This window comes from Typopeltis vanoorti, chromosome 11, assembly GCF_054136105.1.
Source record: "Typopeltis vanoorti isolate ZY-2024b chromosome 11, IOZ_Tvanoo_1.0, whole genome shotgun sequence".
NCBI lineage: Eukaryota > Metazoa > Arthropoda > Arachnida > Uropygi > Thelyphonidae > Typopeltis > Typopeltis vanoorti.
The window spans coordinates 9,979,582-9,999,481 of NC_143559.1; the positions used below are offsets into that span (position 1 = coordinate 9,979,582).

At 35.4% G+C, this 19,900-nt stretch overlaps 1 protein-coding gene across 1 annotated transcript in view; it reads right to left on the reverse strand.

The window, feature by feature from the left end:
• The window catches only part of LOC150101296 (STARD3 N-terminal-like protein), a 205,103-nt gene that overhangs the window by 57,164 nt on the left and 128,039 nt on the right, over positions 1-19,900 (reverse strand). Inside the window, exon 5 of the mRNA XM_090400753.1 lies at positions 3,460-3,513. Within this exon, the coding sequence (XP_090256879.1) occupies positions 3,460-3,513 (54 nt within the window). The remainder of the gene's footprint in view (positions 1-3,459; positions 3,514-19,900) is intronic.

Consider the following 19,900-nt stretch of genomic DNA (forward strand, 5'->3'; position numbering starts at 1 on the left):
GACCTCCACAGAGCCCACTGAATATCTGTGGGGTGAACAAGAGCATTGTACGAGGTCAAGAGAGATCCACTCCGCAACAGTCCAGGACCTCATTACATGCCTACAGGAAGAATGGTCCCAAATTCCCATTGACTGCTATCGTATGCTTGTGGAAAGTATGCCCTGTAAGATTGCTGCAGTCATTGCAGCGAAAGGAGGCCCTGCATATTATTAAGGTGGGTGCCAAGCTAGTATTCCATACTGACTAAAATCTGGACCTAAATTAACTGAAATGTTTTACTTGTTCTATAGGCCTCCATTCAGGATGTTGCCGAAGTTTATAATATTCCTGTATATTCTGATACTGTCTGACTACAGATGCAAGAACCCTGGCTGGCGCAGTGCCAGCGGGAGCCAGACCCACTGATGAAACCACAATAAAGGCATACCTAGAACCAGTCTGGGTAGTGACTTTTCCCTTAATGCATAGCATTATACATTTCTGCAAGGAGATGTGCTTTACATCATGGAATACTTAGTCAAGTGATGAGAACTTATACCACCTTTGCCATGAGTTGCCCCTGTCCTGAAAGATACTCAAGTGCAACCTTTGGTTTCCTTACACTTGGATAATAAATTATACTACATATATAATTTCTTGGTACCTTTAATTTATCATGTTGGAGGCTTAATGGATTTTTTTACAACACTCAAAAAGAATTAAAATTGAATTTAATACTTCCTATATTTCGTCCTAGTCACTAGGACATCTACAGGGATTACAAAAACATGTCGGGATACAAGAGTGATACCAAACTGCGTTAAAATGAAGATCAATTTCCATTCCAAAAAAGCACTTCGTATATATAACCATGCCAGCCGGGCATTACTCTGCGAGCAAATCGCCTCTACACGTGCTACCCTCGCAGTGACAAACGGCGCCATTGGCTCCTTACAGTCAGAGTTCTCCACTGTTCTTAACCCTGAACTTTGGTCGATTCTCTCTGGCATTTCGGAAACTTCCGCACAGAGAGAATTCCAAAAAATAAAAAATAAACACATCAAGAAATATAGCAACCTTATGAAAAACAAACCACAACCACAAATTCAACCGCTCCAGACAGTAATAAACCTCTCTTCCAAAAGGCTCAACGACGATGCCATCAGCACCCTTTGCCTCGGCCGTAATTTTGCCGTCGCTCTGAAGGAAGTGCCGGTGCTTGACATAATGGTGAACATCGAACGTGGAATCGGTCGCTTACCGTCGGAGATAGCTAACAACATCAGACTTGACGTAGCCAACATCCTCGCGCATTCTTTGCCGCCAAAAAGTAATTTATCATATGCCCAACGCACGGCCCTCCTGAAACTACGTAAAGAAAAAAGTATCGTCATCACCAGAGCGGATAAGGGTAATGCCACAGTCGTTCTTAATACCAGTGAATACAATTGTAAAATGAACATCATCCTCCGAGATCACGCTACCTACATCCCGCTAGAACACGATCCCACAAAAACGCAAGTTAAGAAACTAAAAATTTTACTCAAAAAAGTATCTTCCTGGCCCCCTGACGTCACGAAAAAACTTAAACCTTTCCGCTCCCATCCCCCCCGAATATACGGTTTACCAAAAATCCACAAACCCAATTCCCCACTCAGACCTATAGTAGATGCCACCAATGCACCTTGCTATAGACTATCTAAACAGCTGGCCAACTCTCTGATCCCCCTCACTGGAAGGTCCCCTTCCTATATAAAAAACTCGACCCTCGGCCCTCACAGAAAATTTAACCTTGAATAAGACAGACATATTGGTAAGCTTTGATATCTCCTCTTTGTTTACCAATATTCCCTTAATTGACACCTTATCTCTCTTAGAAAACGTTTTTCCCTCTGACATCTTAGATCTCTTTTCCTTTGCCATTAACTCTGGGTATTTCTCTTGGAACAACAAAATCTACAAGCAGATAAAGGGAACTGCCATGGGTTCCCCCCTCTCACCCCCCCTTGCCAATTTATATATGGAAGATTTTGAAAAACGAGCCATAGACTCAGCCCCACTCAAACCTTCTATATGGCTAAGATATGTAGATGATGTGTTCTCTATTTGGCCTCATGGCCCAGACACGTTAGACTCCTTCCTCAGTCATCTCAATAGTCTACATCCAGAAATCCAGTTCACTATGGAAGAGGAAAAGAACAATTGTTTACCCTTCCTAGACACCTTAGTCACACGCCTGCCTAATGATACACTTACCTTCACCGTATACAGAAAACCCACACACACAGGCAGATACATTCACAAACTCTCCCACCACCACCCCTCTCAACAATACGGCATTATTAAAACTCTTACCAAGAGAGCCTACAATCTTTGTTCCAGTGGAACTGCCCTCACTATTGAGCTTAACCACATACACAGCACTTTCCTCTTCAATGGCTACAGCGATCATAGTATCAAAAAAAATAATCAACTCCTCCCCCATTCCCCGTCCTTCTCGTCAACAAGATTTTAAAAATGCCATCACCATACCCTACATACCCTACATCCGTGACACATCCAAAAAAATAGCCAAGATACTAAAACAGTACAACCTACACACAGCATATAAGCCCCACCGCAAACTTGCTACCCTTATCCGTTCTACGAAAGATCAGCTCCCTCCTCTCTCTCTGCCTGGAGTTTACAAAGTACCCTGTTCCTGTAAGCTGGTGTACTTTGGACAGACAGGTAAATCAGCATCCATCCGTCTAGAGGAACACAAGTCTTACATCTTCAAACACAACTATGGCCATTCAGGCTTGGCTGACCATGTTTTGGACACCACCCACAGGGTATCATGGAAGAAAACCACCAAATTCAAGAAAGAGAGACTTTTCTTAGAAGCAGCAGCAGCTCTCAAAAACCAACCAAATCTCAATAAATACGGTTGCATTAAGCTTCCGAAGATTTGGGAAACACTCATCACCAGAGTTCCCACCTTACATTCTAGGCCACCTACTACTGCCCTTAGAGGGCGCTCTACCTAGATAGGACTTTAGTGTCACCCACGTGGTTGGGCTTAGTATTGTTTGTTATTTGTGTATATGTTACATTAATTGTTTTTGTAATCCCCGTAGATGTCCTAGTGACTAGGACGAAATATAGGAAGTATTAAATTCTATTTTAATTCTTTTTGAGTGTTGTAAAAAATCCATTAAGCCTCCAACATGATGTCCTCACAGCACTTAAGCCTCTACACACGTACCTTTAATTTATAATATAACCAAGTGAAAAACTTTCAACAAAAAAAAATCTATCAAAATAATGTCAAGTCAAGCAGAATCAGAAAATAATCTTCAGAAGGAATGAAGTGATAATTTAATACATTTGAACAAAATGAAATAACAAACTCATTACATTTATTGTAAAAACTGCATTAATAAGAATCACAAATTTAAAATAGTAATATGCAAATATTAAAACAAATATTTACTCACACTATACAGCACAACTTTGGCAATAACAAAAATCCCAGTACCAGCTGTTGTTATCTTTAAGAGAAAGACATGAGTTGTAAGCACAAACCAATTAAAACATCTTAAAAAATTATAAAGGTTGTTCACTACATTAATACTAGATATATTTACTATTTTCCAAATAAAGGAAAAATAATCAGTTAAAATGACAGTCATTCTCATTACAAGGCAGAATAGGGCAAAGTAGACATTAAGTTTTTGATAGTATAATTGTGCTATTTGTATTACACTAGTTGAACAGTCCATACTTAAGCATTCTGAGATATATATATCTGAGTAAATTAAAAGACTTCTCAGGGGCGGCTCGTGCATAGGCACTGCAGCACCCCCAATTTTTCTCAATATATAAATATATTTATTAATTTATTCATGTTTGCTTGTAGTATTTAATTTTATCATCAACAATCCTATACAATTCTCTTATTTTGTATAAAAAATAATAAAAATCCATCTTGTAGCACTTAGGAGGGCAAATGACGCTAGCAGCAAGGTGTTTACCACAGTGTCATATTGCTACGCACACAAGCATATGCACGTCATAGTGAGATGCACGCTATCCATCACGCAGTTTCACTGTTGTTTATATAAAGTTTGCACCAGTAGTAAAGTGTTTGCAGTGCTTATCATGTTTACGTCGTTTCAAAATATTTGAACATTACAATTAAATCCTTTAATTGTGATGTCCAAAATTTAAATCCATTCCTTTAATTACAATTAAACGAATGGATTTTATTTCTAGGTAATTTTGAATTATACTAAACTGTATAATTTTTTAGATCATAAACAATATTTTTTCATGAAAAAAAAAAAAAAAGGAGAATATATTTTATTTTTTTTTAAAGTAATTTTGAATTATACCAAACTGTATAATTTTATCGATAATAAACAATATTTTTTCATGTTTAATTTTTTTTAAATTTTTTACCATAATTTTGATATTTTATCCAAACACATATACACTGTACTTAGTGTGTACGTATATTTTGAAAGTTGCAGCACCCACCCCCTTCAATTTCAAGCCACGAGCCGCCACTGAGACTGCTATTACTATAGATTCAAGAAAGAATAGAAATGTTTAACCAATTTCATCAGTATTGAAACTCTGTTGTTAAAATGGTGATTTAATGGTATCACTTTCTCTTTGACTAATGAGGATGTAAATCATTCAGCTGACAAAAGCTGACTCCAATTAGCACACACATGAAGCCACATACAAAACTGATTTTTCATTTTTTAACCCAGCTGAGGCTAATAAACATATTTTTCTGAAATTCCAGTCTTTGATATCTTTTATAACAGTATATAGGCAATGGTATGCTTTGCTTGTACCATAAATTACTTCCCTGAGATGCTAAAATGAAGGATAATTGAAGGATTCACTGTCTCTGAAAGGTCTCAAGTATATTGCAACACTGAAGGCTCTTTTCGACAAAGGCAAGACAATAGTACATGTGCCATCATTGTCTTTCGTGGCACACGAAAAGAATGATTACAGAGAAATTTCCTACTGAGTGTTCCAGGTAAGATTTATGCAAGTATAACCAAGAAGGGGTTAAGAAAAGCAGTGGAAAGGAAACGAATAAAAAAAAAACTGGGTACAGTTTCAATAACGAAGGTCAGGATCCGATTTTTACTCTAAGACCTGAGAAATATAAACAAGGATCTATATTTACATTTCATAAGCTGTTCAAAAATATTTCAAAATATCTCGATTTCAAAACAGGAAATTATATCAAATTATGCATCATCTGCATTTGAGCTGTAAGTCTGCAGTTAGAATTGAAGGAAGTACAGGAAGATGGTTTAATCTGAAACCAGATGTGAGACAAGCATGCACATTATCCCCACAGTCAGTCATTATCAATATGGATCACTTTATGAAGGAAAATGCCATTAGGCCTGATATCAAAATTGGAAATGTCAACCTCTGTTATTTATTTCATGCAGGAGGTGATATTCCTTAAACATATCTAGCCCCGAATGGAGAACTTACAGCAAGTAAAATATTTCTGCTATTTAGGCTCAAAGCTGTTGTAACTCAAACAATTATCAGGTAGTATTTTTGAACTGACTAAATTCTCTGCTTCCACCCCACTCCCCAACTCACAATAATGTTAACCATAGTTTTTCAATGATGAAACTGTCCCATTTTAATAATCTTGTGTAACACAGATGAGAAATATACAGCATAGTTTCTATAACTTTTGTCTGCAAGTAGAAAACTTAAAAAATAATGTTTACAAAGTGAAAACGTTTCGTTTCAAAAAGAAAGTACTTCAGATGAGATACCCTCTAATCAGTAACTTTTTTTTTTTTTTTTAATAATGTAAATATAAAACAGACTTTTATATCAAGAAAATGTTAATAGTAAATAAGAATAATTGCAAGCTGTTCCTTTCTCAGTAAAGAACAATGCTGGGCATCTATCAGTTAAATGGGAGAAAAAAAGGTAGTGACTTGAGTAATCAAAATCACTAAGAAAGATCCACTTAGAAATACCCATTTCAACAGAACAACAGTGCTATTGTTTTATTTCTTTTCTGAAACAGAAGTAAATAATAAATTTGGGATACTGAATGACACTTTATGCATTCCAATGCCAGATTAACCCTGGTGAAGTGGCAACAATGCTGATGCTCTTGATTGGCCCCAAAATTAGGAAACCAGACAATTGAAATTTAAACTTCAAAAGCTTATGCTCATATGAAAAACGATCTTCCACCATCACACCACCATCCGTACCTTTGTCTTAATGCTTTACGTTTAATGACAACTGAAAGAAAATTATTGAAAAAAAAAAAAAAATTCAATGGCAATAACAAAATTTGCAACTGTAAATGCTAAAAAACACGAAATTCTTTAAAAAATATAGTTCTCGTAATTTTCTGTTTTTTTATTATTATAAAATTACATAATAAAATGAAAATTTTTTCTATGCAACTAATTTTGTTTTTTGTTTTCCCAGCGTGAACAAAGTCTATGATTTCACAAACAACTGCAAGAAAAACAACAAAATGTCAACAAAATATGGTGTATCGACTACAAAAGAGCAATTCTAGTGCAGGAATCAAGAGGTGTTAGCAAGAATTAAGAATTAGCTGCATTAAGGTGTTACAAACTGCATAAGGAATGTATGATCCACTCAACCAACAACTTCCACAAAAAACTTTCAGATCCACTTCATGTGGACTTTGCTCAAACATCAACAGTATCTGCTTCCAACCTGCAAAAGCTCCTATTCTGACAGAAACCCAATTTCAGACTCTCCTGATACTACTCATCTGAACTTCCTCAAATACACACTCTTCGACTCCTTTTGGCTCAAGGGCAGGCTTATATGCTTGCTTTGACCATGCCAGAAAGCATTCAACTCAGAATCTCCTGACATGATCTATTTTGGCTGAAAATTTCTCTCTCCAATGTCACCAACATCTCAAAACTGCTTGATTTCGACTCTTTGAAAGGCTATGTCCTTTAATCCAAATTTCCTATGAGTAAAATTATCTTCCTCAGTGATTTCAATGTACACAATATCAACTGGCTTTCTTTCTCTTGCACAGACCAAGCAGGTAGAGATGCTGAGATATTTGCCATCACAAATGACCTCATACAAATTGTTCTCATGTCCACCAGAGTACCAGATAATCCCAATCACTCAGCAAACACTTTGGACCATTTTACACTAGCAATCCCTCCAAATATACTGTGAAGTTTGTATCTCCCTTAGGTAATTCAGGCCACAATCATGTGTTTATCCCCCCCCCCCCCCCCAGCAACACCTATATAGCCATTCTCAACCAAGATTTGCCTGGCATTATAAGAACGCCAAGTGGTACGACCTCCGAGATTTCCATGCCTCATTCCCATGGTCGGACTATTTCTTTCAATCTTCCGCCCCAAACATATGCATTGAATGCATCACTGATGTAATCCTCTCTAGAATGGAAACATATATTCCCCATTCCACACCTAAATTCCCAGCCCCTAAATAAGCCCCAGCTCTTCATAAGATGTGCCAAGGTTGAACAAATGAAGAACCAAGCATACTACAATTGGCTATCATCAAAAGCTACACCTTCTCTCACCACTTACACCAAAGCCCTTAACAGCTGCAAGAAAATCATCAATGCATCAAAAACCAATTTCCAAAGAGTCAAAAGTAGGAAACTTGAATGGTGCCCAAATGGCAGCCACACATTCTCTGGTTAAAGCAGTTTGCCAGAACTTTTGCCCAACACTGCTCCCGCAACCAGATGGGTCTGTTGCATAATCGCTCACAGAGAAAGCCAATCTTCTGGCATCATACCAAATGTCTGCATAAATGATTTTGGTAAATGTTCTCCAACCATTCTAAACATCCAAGTGAATTTTGGTCTCCCTCTCACCTCAGTCCTCTCTAAAAGGTAATGGAGACAACAGTCAACTCCTATGCTATCTTGAAAGTAATAAACGCCACTAGTATGGATTCTGCCAATGCCGTTCAATCAACGGGGGGGGATCTGCTCACCTATTTAAAACACCTCTAAATAAGCACCATGGAAAAATTTGATGGATCCTAAGTGGTTGCACTAGATATCTCTAAGGCTTTTGATGGAGTCTGGCACAAGGGCCTATTAAGTAAGCTTCAATCATTTTTTCTGTCTTGTGACTTCTGCAACTGGGTTGCCAGTTTTCTCACTGGACGCACATTGTGTGTGATGGCTGATGGTTCCCTATCTTCTAACTATGCAACTATTGCTGGGGTCCCACTAGGTTCTGTCCTCTCACCCACCCTGTTTCTTCTATACATCAATGACCTGTTCCAGCTGACCACCGATTCAATACACCGTTTTTCCAACGAAGGTACATTACATTTCTCATTCTCACTTGATAAACCTTGTGTCGAACAAACCACCACAACTTACGGAGGAACAACTTCTGCAACCTAAATTTTGATCTCAAACCATTCTTTGATGGAGCTTTGTTTGATGAGATCTCTCTCTCCTAAGCTTTCTTACATTTTTCTCTGTATTCTTTCAGGGTAACTGCTGATTTACTTTCTATGATTTCTTCTTTAGTATTTTCTTTTAACTTTGAGTGCTTGTAGACTACTATATGCCTCCTCTGCTGAATTAATGTCATTTTCAGATTTTGCAACTTGGCCTCAAAGGTTTGATATTTGTTCTCAAACTTTCATATTTTCTTCAATAACATGTGTGTGTGTGTATATATGCTAATTTACAGTTCACCTCAGAAAACTACTGGCCAAGCATTTTCTTTTTAAATTTTGCAAATTTTTTTTTTTTTTTTTTTTGTTAATGTGACTTTTATCCTGCTGAAAACTAAATGATCATTTATAAACTATTATACTTTTTTATAATGTTAGTCAAGTGGCTTTTTATTTTATCGTCCTACATGTTTCGCCGATTTTTCTATCGGCATCTTCAGGGAATACAAATTAGTAAGCTATAAGAAGGTAACAGACTAAGTTATAACTGATGGTTCTAATTCATACAAAAAATTAGTATTGTGCGAGACAATGCACGTGTTTTGGGAACATGATTTATTTGTTGCGAATAATAATGTAATTAGCGTGAAAGTTCATTTCTTATGTTTAGTGATCTGATTAAAGCTTTCCAAATTTCCGGTAGGATTAGACCTTGATTCTTATTTAGGTTTCCTGTTGAACAGGCGACCGTAGCAGCCTCCTTGAAGGTTCTGGAATGGTAATTCTCTTCTATATAAGGCATATGACTCTTATCCCACTCAATGAGATGGTTGGTAGAGGCAAAGTGGCAAGAAAGGCCTGAAATATCTTGTCTGTTGTTTCTGACATATCCTATGTGTTCCTTCTGTCTCATTTCGAAGTTTCTAGAGGTCTGACCAACATAACTAACACCACAGGAGCAAGGTATATTATATACTCCAGCGTACTGGAGTATATAGAATGGATGAAGGTCTTTCGGTGATCTTAAAAATTTCCGAATAGTGTTGACTGGCTTGAATGCTACTCTGATATTATGTGGTTTTATAAGGTTAGCCAATTTTTTGGAAATGCTGATGACAAATGGAATAGTGATAGTACTGATGTATTGGATGTCATCACGTTGTCTTTGTGGTATATCAGTAAAGAGAATCTTGTTGCAGAGTCTTTTTGGATAACCACTTAAAGATAGCTCTCTGGATATCGTAGTTAATTCCTTTTGTAGGTCATCTTGGTCTGTTGTGTACTGTATAGCTCTTTTCTTGAGCATATGTATAGTGTTAAGTTTTTGGGATATATAATGAGACGAGTTGAAATAGAGGTAACGTCCAGTATTTGTAGGTTTTCTATACACAGATAGGTTGATACTGTTATTGGTTTGTTTCTTTATTAGGATGTCTAGGAATGGCAGTTTTCCATCTTTTTCAATTTCTAATGTGAATTTGATGGTATGGTGGAAACTATTGATTTGGTTGAGGTAATCCATTAGCTCTTCTTTCGTATGATTCCAAATGAGAAAGATGTCATCAACATATCTGTACCAAGTTTTTGGTTTTGGGATGATTTGGGATAAGATTTTTTCCTCTAGATCTTCCATGAATAAGTCAGCACAAGGAGGAGAGAGGGGGCTACCCATGGCTAATCCGGTGAGTTGTTTGTAGACAGTTTTTTGCCAAATGAAATAGAAGTTAAACAGTGGTTGAACAAAGTAGTGATGTTTCTTGGGAACAAGTTGTCTAAGATGTTGATGACTTCAACAACTGGAATGTTTGTAAACAAAGATGTAATGACCAGGCTTGCTAATATATCATCTTCATAGATAGGGATGTTTTTTAATTTTTCTATAAAATGTTGTGAGTTTTTAATATAAGTATCCGAGATGTGAATGTGTTGTTGTAAAATCTTTGCAAGGTACTTGGACAGTTGGTAAGTAGGAGAATAGATTCCATCAACTATTGGAATTATTGGTATACCTTCTTTGTGGATTTTAGGAATGCCATACAATTTTGGAGTTAGTGGGTGCATTGATTTTAGCTTTCTTATTACTTCTATAGGCCAGTTAGTCATTCCACGTAATAGTTCATTGGTGTGGTTATGGTTTTTTAGGATAGGATCAGTAATGAGAACATCATAGACAGACGTGTCAGATAATAGATTTTTATTTTTTTCTTCATAATCTTTAGTATTTAATATAACTGTATTGTTGCCTTTGTCAGTTTAAGTATAATGATGTCTTTATTATTCCTTAATATGAGCAGTGTTCTTCTTTCCATTTGGTTAGTCGGAGTTAGGAGATCTTGACAGAGCAGAAAGGATTATGCTGCTTTTTAGTCGTAAGTCATTAGCTATTGGGTGAGGTAACAATGAGATGGCTTTTCTAAGTTGCAGATGAACTCTACTTTAGGAATAGCAATAGGTTTTAAGGCAAAATTGAATCCTTTTTTGAGAATTGAGATCTCAGGTTTTGTTAAAACGTGTTTAGATAGGTTAATTATCATTTGGTTATCTGGTAGGGCCGGTTTGTAGTTGATATGATTATCATACAGCAAGTTAAATTTATCAATTTGTGTCTTTTTTGCTGTGGTTAAAGGTTTTGGTATAACTGTTGCTAATCATATTATCTAACAGTTCCAGGTCTCTAAGTCAAGGTTATTAGAGATATCTATAAATAAGTTATAGCACTGTGAGTCTATTTTGCAAAGCAAGATTCTCATATGGCAAATTCTTTCTGTGAGAAGAGAAAAAACGAAGTTTGGTGGTAAATCATGTTAGCTTTTTTAGTTTTAAAATATTGTTTGATATGAAGAAATTTTGTGTCATGCTACTGTCTCTACATCTTTTTAAAAAAGTCAGATGGTTTAAATACCTAGCCTTTTTGCATTTTAAACCTTCAAGTTTGTGTACCTTTCGTTTGGTGATCTCGTCGATCCTGTTCATTGTGTGGTATTCTTTCTTGACTATAATGTATATAAACTATTACACTTTTTTATAATGTTAGTCAAGTGGCTTTTTATTTTATCGTCCTACATGTTTCGCCGATTTTTCTATCAGCATCTTCAGGGAATACAAATTAATAAGCTATATGAAGGTAACAGACTAGGTTATAACCGATGGTTCTAATTCATACAAAAAATTAGTATTGTTCGAGACAATGCGCGTCTCAGGAAAGTGATTTATTTGTTATGACACATAATGTAATTGGCGTGAAAGTTCATTTCCTTGATGTTTAATGATCTGATTAAAGCTTTCCAAATTTCTGGTAGGGTTAGACCTTGATTTTTGTTTAGGTTTCCAGTTGTGCGGGCGACTGTAGCTGCTTCTTTGAAGGTTCTTGAATGGTAGTTCTCTTCTATAAAACTAAATGATCATTTAGTTTTCAGCAGGCTAATTTGTCTGTTTGCTAACTAATCACCACTGTAGCCAAACTGATATGCACACTATGAAATCCACCACTTGCATGTAGAAGAAAATGTATAGTTCTATATATACTTATACAAAGACAGGTGATGCCAACATGGTCAAATCAGTGTTTAAAGCATTGGTAAAAGAAGATCTTCAAACACATGTTACTTGAGCACAACAAGGTTTTGAAAATGCAAAAGAAGAGTGGAGAATATTGTCCTCAGCAAAGCTATAACTAGATGTCAGGAATTACTGATGCACTAAGCCCTAGAGTACAGCAGCATTAACCGAAAAATCTGATGAAAGGAAACTATCCATCATGATCTAGGGATCCTAGAGTGTTAGTAGATAGGAAGTTGAAGTTCAATGGCCATGTGGCAAAGATTGCAAATACAACTCAAAAGATAATTGCAATGCTGAAACAAACTTTCACATGCAAAGATAAGGATATCATTTTGCCTCTTTACAAAGCCTTGATAAGACCTCACTTGGACTATTGAGCACAGGTATGGTCTCCTGATTTCTGTTGCGATTCTGATACAGTGGATAGAGTGCAAAGGAGTGTGTTAAAAATGATATTAGGATTGTGGAATACTGATTATGAAAACAGATTGAGAATTTGTATACCACAAACAGGAGAAAGAGGGATGATATGATGGAGACTTAAAAACTTCTGAAAGGGTCATACAGGATTTCATTAGATGAAAGTTTTCATTGGGGGGGGGGGGCTTCCTTGGAAGCTGAGAATGAATGTCGCTAAGGGTGAAAGGGCTAGATATTTCTCTCATAGAGTGCTGCATAATTGGAATGGATGGACTGCCAATGGATGATGTGTGTGCAAGCAGCGTGAATGAATTCAAGAATAAGTATAATAGCTGGTGCGTATAGTATGTGGCCTCCCTTGATGAGTCCTCAATTTCCCAGAAACCTCTCTTAATAATAGATACTGGCCATCAATCCTGACCACATTCAAATCAACCAACCAAATTTCAGGTAACTGTCCATACACCAATCAGAATACTAGTTATTGCCAACTACTACTGTTCTTTGGGTATATCGTAGAGGTCACACCTCTTCTGAGTAACTCATATCATAATAATGGTGCAACTTTCTTTTCAGTAAGTTAAGTGTGAAAGCAGTATATAAATATATATATAGATTAGCATTTACGTTGTAATTGGCTTAACACAATCAGTGCCACTGATGCCGGTATTTGCATATCTACATCTAAGCATCGTAACTCATGTTTCTATGCTGCATAATAACTCAGTCTGTGCTGGTTGACCAAATCACGTGGATGTGCAGGCACTGCAGCAAGGTCATTCTCATGATGGTAAGCGGTACCACTTTCATGCCAGATTAAGTGCCATCGAATCAGAAGAAAGACTAAATCAATTCATCTGTAAAGAGTGCCTAAGCCCATTGGTGTCACGTGTAGGTTTTAAGGATACAATGAAAACATGCTCTACGATGAGCTGTGGATAAAGAGAAGAAGAAGAATACAGGCCTTTGGGCATATAGACCTACTTGTCGCAGTTTGTCGAGATATCCATGTACCTATGCTTGAATTGAGCCATCGACTTGCAAGATGACCTGCTGTAGTGTGTTGATTACATTTTGTTGTCGTTGTGCTCCATGGCAGAGCAAAGGCATCCTCTTAGCAAACATCTGAAACACATTTTGTCCATTCCATTGGTTTGAAATGCTGCATAAAGCCTGGATACAATGCCAGGTGAGAATTCTGTGGCCTTCTTCAAGCTTTCCAATAATTCTTCCTTGCATAAAATCATCTAGATGATGCCTTTGAGACATTACAAGTTTGCAATTCTCATGAAGGAATAAATTTATTTCTTCATGAAAAGAGCTTCCTTTACACAGAATTTGCTTATCGCAGCCTTTTATCCTGTTGAGTGTTACCATGCAATTCCTTTTCGCATGATTCAAAAATCGGAATGCTTATCCGCTTTCTATTCAAAATCATCAGTTATACAAATTGCCACAAGCTGATTCATCTGAATTTGTGGTTGTAATCTTCAGAAATAGTATTCGTCCTTAGGTTTTGGACAGCAGTGTAATTTAGGATTCCCCAACAATATGGTACTTTAAAAACAGCTCAAGATTAATAGAAATAGAATTTTATTGTATTACTCTTTGCAAACATCTGCTACAGAACAAATCTGTGAGCAGTAGTGGATAAATTGTCCTTGAGTTGCACTTCACCTGCATCACATGGCAAATGATATACAGACAACCCTCGGTTTACGATGGTTCAAGTTACACCGATTCACAATAACACCGGATGCCTGGGTGTGCTTTATTACTGTAGTGTGGTCTGACTGAGAAAAGATGTTAGCCAGTACTCTAGTGTTTGAGTGTTTACTGAGCTACTACGATGCATATGTATCAAACCTAGTTTTACTGTTGAATCTACCCAATTGTTCTATTTAATTTTTTTTTACATACATATACGTATTTAAATTTGTAAAGTACGTAATTACATACCATGTCTAATGAAAGAAGTGCAGAAAAGTTAACAGAACTTGGTGTTAAGAAGGCGTGGAAATCAATCACACTTGAAAAGAAGATGGGCAGACACGTGCTAATGTCTGTAGAAGTATGAACTTACCTCCATCGACTGTTACTACAATTATGAAAAATGCAAATAGATAAAACTGTCTGCGCAACAACCTACGGCAGTTCTAAATGCAAAACATGTAAATTATAGCAGGGGTAAACTTCATGAAAAAATGGAAAAATTATTATCATTATGGGTGGATGACTTGAATCAGAAAAACATTCCTCTGATGCAGGCTGTTATAACTGAGAAAGCAAAAACAATATTTGAGGATCTTAAAAAGACAAATGGGCGAAGAAACATTTTTAGGAAGCAAAGGCTGGTTCATTAGATTTAAGTATCGAAGTAAGTGCCATAGTGTCAAATTATGTGGTGAGGCAGCCTTCAAGGGTCTAAAAGCAATGCTGCCAGTCTATTGGAAATGGAACAAGAAATCTTGGGTTACACAAGACATTTTCATAGATTGGTACACAAATTATTTTTGTCCTATGCTTCACTTCTGTAAAGAAAATGATTTGCCAGCCAAGGCATTGCTTCTCTTGGATAATGCCCCTGGACATCCTCAAAACCTTGCTGAAGTAAGAACACAATTGGATGTCAAGATTGTTTACATGCCCCCAAACACAACACCGCTTTTGCAACTGATGGATCAGGGGATTATATCAATCTTCAAAGCCTATTATCACCGTATAACATTTATGGAAATGGTAAGAGTCTTAGACACTTCAGGAAAAACTATTAAAGACTACTTGATGTTGTTAATGCCCTTCAAAATGTCATTCGACATTTTGAAGGGCATTAACAACCATGGCAGCTTGGAACGAAGTGTCAGCAAAGTGTTTAAAAGGAGCATGCCGAAAACTTCTTCCAGCATTTATGCAGGACTTCGAAGAATTAGAGCAAGTGGAGAATGTTATTGAAGATGTTACCAAGCTTGCGTGAGAGGTGGGATTGGACGATATTATAGCTGAAGATGTGACAGAAGTCTTGGGGAGCTATGATGAACCGCTTTCCAATGAAGACCTAAAAAGTATTAGCCAAACAATTAAGTCAACATCCAGAGGAAGAGAAAGAAAATGAAGAAGGTCCTCTGAGAGAGATATAAAAATGGCCGATTTACAGCGTATCCTTGCAAACATAGAGACATTGGCTGATGAACTCTGCAGAATAGACCATGATTGGGAACGGCGTGCAGGTGTAAAAAGGAGTGTAATCACATCTATTCATCTATTCAACCTTACACTGAACTCCTTAAAGAAAGAAAAAGAAAATGTAGGCAGTTAACATTGGATACCTTTTTCAAAAAAAGTGCAGGTGATCCAAAACCAGGAACTTCAACATAGAAATATGTAATATCTTTTCGAAGTTTCATATTTTTTGTATATTTGTTAAAATTTTATTTTAACAAATATATACGTATGTATTATCAAAACTTTAAATATAATAATGTTGCACATACTTCATGTGCATATTTTATGACTGCCTGGAACATAACTTTGTACCCCCCATTAAAATTGGGTTAGTTTTACGCTGATTCGATTTACGCCCATTTTTTCAGGAACGGAAGTGAAGCGTAAACCGAGGGTTGCCTGTACTTCCTCTTGCCAGTAGTACTCATAATTAGTGTCCAATATTACACAAGTAATCAGTCACTGAACATCTGATACAAACGTCAAAGTAGAAACAGGTGTTATACAGATGTTTGTAAATCTGTTATACGAGGTGAGGCTGAAAAGTCCTGATAAACACACCTACAACAAAAATGATATTCACAAGAAAGAACATATCTTAAACCCTTTAATCTCCATGTTTCATCAAATTGTAATAATTTGTTCTTTTTCTTTTAGGATACATAAGAAGAGTTTCTTTAATATTGTTTTTGTTAGAGGTGTTTATCAGAACTTTTCAACCTCTCCCCCTCATATTCTTAATCCATCACTTTAAAATTGTTATAGGCAAAATTTAATTTAATAATATAAGAATTCAAGCATTAAACCAAATTTCGAAATTCTCCAAGAAAAAAAGAAAATGCACTCTTCTCATTAAGAACTTAACTTTCATGTTATTTTGTGTGTTTTATATACTAAAACTAACCCAGCCATGCTGAGTGAAAATGTCCCAAGTCTGGATGAATGGGGAGGGTTGAACACATGGGTAGCAATCCAGTCTCAGAAAAAAAAAAAAAAAAAAATGCTATGCACTCTGAAACCTTCCAAAATATACCAGATGAAGAAAACAGAATACGAACTACCTCTGTGACAGACACCTTATCAAAACACAAGCTTAGACTGGGATGTTGGAATGTTAGAACTTTGCTTGAAACTGGGAAAACATAGCAAGAGTTCTTGCTATGTTTTCCCGAGAGTTCTAAAAAAATACAGATTAGAAATAACGGGATTAAGTGAAATAAGATTAGGAACTGGAAAAATCAAATTAAACTCTGGTTACTACTAAATCTACTCTGGGAACCAAAATACAAATGACCACACAAAGGGAGTTGCACTAATGATGACAAAGAAAGCTCATAGTGCACTAATAGAGTGGAACCCAATATCAGAAAGAATACTAAATGCTAGATTTAAAGTGCTAATACTAATAAAGAAACTTATGGGAAAGTATGCAGAAGGAGAAATAAATGAAAATGGAGGGTTACTTAGACTTTTGTATGTTCAACCAGCTTGTAATAGGAGGGCAGGGCCGCATTTACCATTAGGAGCATGAAACGCAAGCTGGGATCCTCACTCTCTATGGGGCCACATTTTAAAACCTTACTCCTCACAAAGAACAATAAAAAAACTGTGTAGTTATAGTTGCAAAATAAAATACTTATTTTTAAATATTAAATTCATAATATAAAAACTAGAGGCTGCTGAAAAATTTGTGAGGCCTCCAGCTTCCATTTGCAATAGATTGTTCTTTCCTTCGAATATAAAACTAACAGGAACTCCAGTATTCCATAAAATTCATGTATGGAAGCGTGCCATTTCTTTGCTGGACATGTCCAGCAAACCTGGATAATATTCTGTCCACCTGTTGAAAGAACATGGATAAGAAGTGCAGTTTGACCCTCATGTCCATTAGAAGGGGCAATAATCCTTCACGCTGAAAAGAACACATAACTAGATTACCTAGCATATGCAGATTCTACGTTCAGTTGCCTACAGCAAGAAACGCAGTTGCTTGCCGTTTGTTCATTAACCGGAATCTAAGTTATATCAGACTAAATACTTATGAGTTATATTCATTTTTTGCTGCTTGTTTTTATCATATAATTATAGTTTTTAATGCCAGTGCAAAATAAGAAATCCTTTCATACTTTCTTCACTTCATATTCTATCACTTTGGAAGATCAATGTCACTATCAATTTTTTTGCTAATTATTTTAATCGGCAATACATTTTAAAATTCTCCCAGAACTTGATTGAAGATATTTATTTTTGTCAAACAATTATTTTATAAATTCATGAAAATCTGATTCTAAAAATGAATACGGCCTCCATCTGTTCCAAATTAAGTTTTTTTTTTATTTATTCATAATCTTAGTTTAAAGGTTAGTTCACAGATTGCACGAAGGTTTGCACTTTTAAATTTTGTTTTATAGAGAATCATACATAAATCTTGAATCATATCATGTAATGCATAATTTTTATAACGTAATCTGTAGGTTTTTGCATTTCAACTTTCTTGGTTTTCCCATAATCACCCACTACAAATCGAAATAAATGGCAGTTTTGAAGTAGCGATATTTTCCCTACAATTTATCTATCGAAACATGTGTAGGTGCATCCGTCAAAATGAAATTTTATTTCCAAAATTTTCATAACAGAATTAATATGCCTTTAATGGCTAACTTCCCCCTCCCTCTCAAAATTATCACACACACAAAATACTGCAAGATAACATATGTGCACTTTCTTTTTGTTTGAATTTGTTATTTTTCCAAAGTAATTGTACAAGAGAACTTCTAATATTCCGATACCGAAATTAAATTGTAATTATTATAAATTAGCAAATTTTGAATATTTTTTCATTTATATTATTTCCTGATAAGTATAAATCATTAAATTATGTAATATTGGGGAAATTAATGTTTAAAAAACAGTTTCATCCTACAGGCAATATCAGAATAAAATGTTTTGAACATCTGTAATGCAATCAGAAAGGTGAAAAATATAACAATAAAATAAATTTCTGTTTGTATTTGGCTATTGTTAGTGCATCTACTGGACGTGTTGGTTTCTCACTTTCTCAATAATTTTCGTTATCTTACAGACTGTTACTCGAGCAGAAAGGAATAAGTCTATAAGCCTCTCCCCACCCTTCCTCCCCAAAAAAACAAATGATTATGTAATACATATGTGCCTTTTCTTTTAAATAATTAAAAATTTTTTTCCCAAGATAATTTTATCAATTTATAATTTTTCTATAATAAAAATGAAACTGATCACTACTATAAATTAAGAAATCACTTTGGTATAACTGTTGTATCAGTCTGTAAAAAATATGTCAGTATTTCTGTGTTAGAATGTCTGTAATCAACAATGAAAAATGAAACAAGACATTCTTGATGTATTCTCACTACAGCTAGGCACTTGAGTGTGATTTCTGGGGAAACTTTCTCTCTTGTCTTTCTCAATAGCAGTGAGAGTAATCTAAGTTTAGCTTTTCCTTCAGCTAAGAGGATTATTATTATGGAGTATTTTGAAGACGTAGAATTTAGAATTAAAAAAAAAATAAACAACAAAAATAACACTACTAAAATTTCAGCAACAACTGATTTCAGATTGCAAAAATAACACTACTAAAATTTCAGCAACAACTGATTTCAGATTGCAAAGAAATAGTACAGAATTAGAAGCTTTGACAGCTTCAGATAAACAGTAAACTGAAGTAACAGATTTTAAATACTGTCTGAAAGCTTTCAAACCAGTAGAAATTTAAAGTAGTTATATAATTGAGTTCCAGGAGAGGAAAAGGAAGGTAGATGCAGTAGAAAATCTTCAAAATGACATAAAATTTAGAATTATTTCATATAGGATATCCTTCATGTTATATTTTCAGCATATCTAGAGTAGTTACACTGGATATTATAGTAATGTGGATCCTAAAAAAAAAAAAAAAAAAATCTGTTGCAGTTTTAAGCAAAAAATATAGGTGAAGAGTATAAAATTAGATATACATTTTTGATATTAAAAAGACTCACAATTGAAAACCCAGAGTAATGCAGTTTAACATCATTTGTTGTTCTAAAAAAAAAAATCCTAAAATTGAAATGTTACGATCCATATAACAGTATTTTGCAAGGAAAGAAAGCAAAATGTCATTTTTATTTCAATAAATGTTATTTTAAAAATATAAATATTTGACACAGTATTTTATATGAAACAAACATTTGAAAATTCATGAAAAAAATCTTCTATATTGTCTTGTTCCGTGACACTGATTTGAAGAATAAAAGGCAG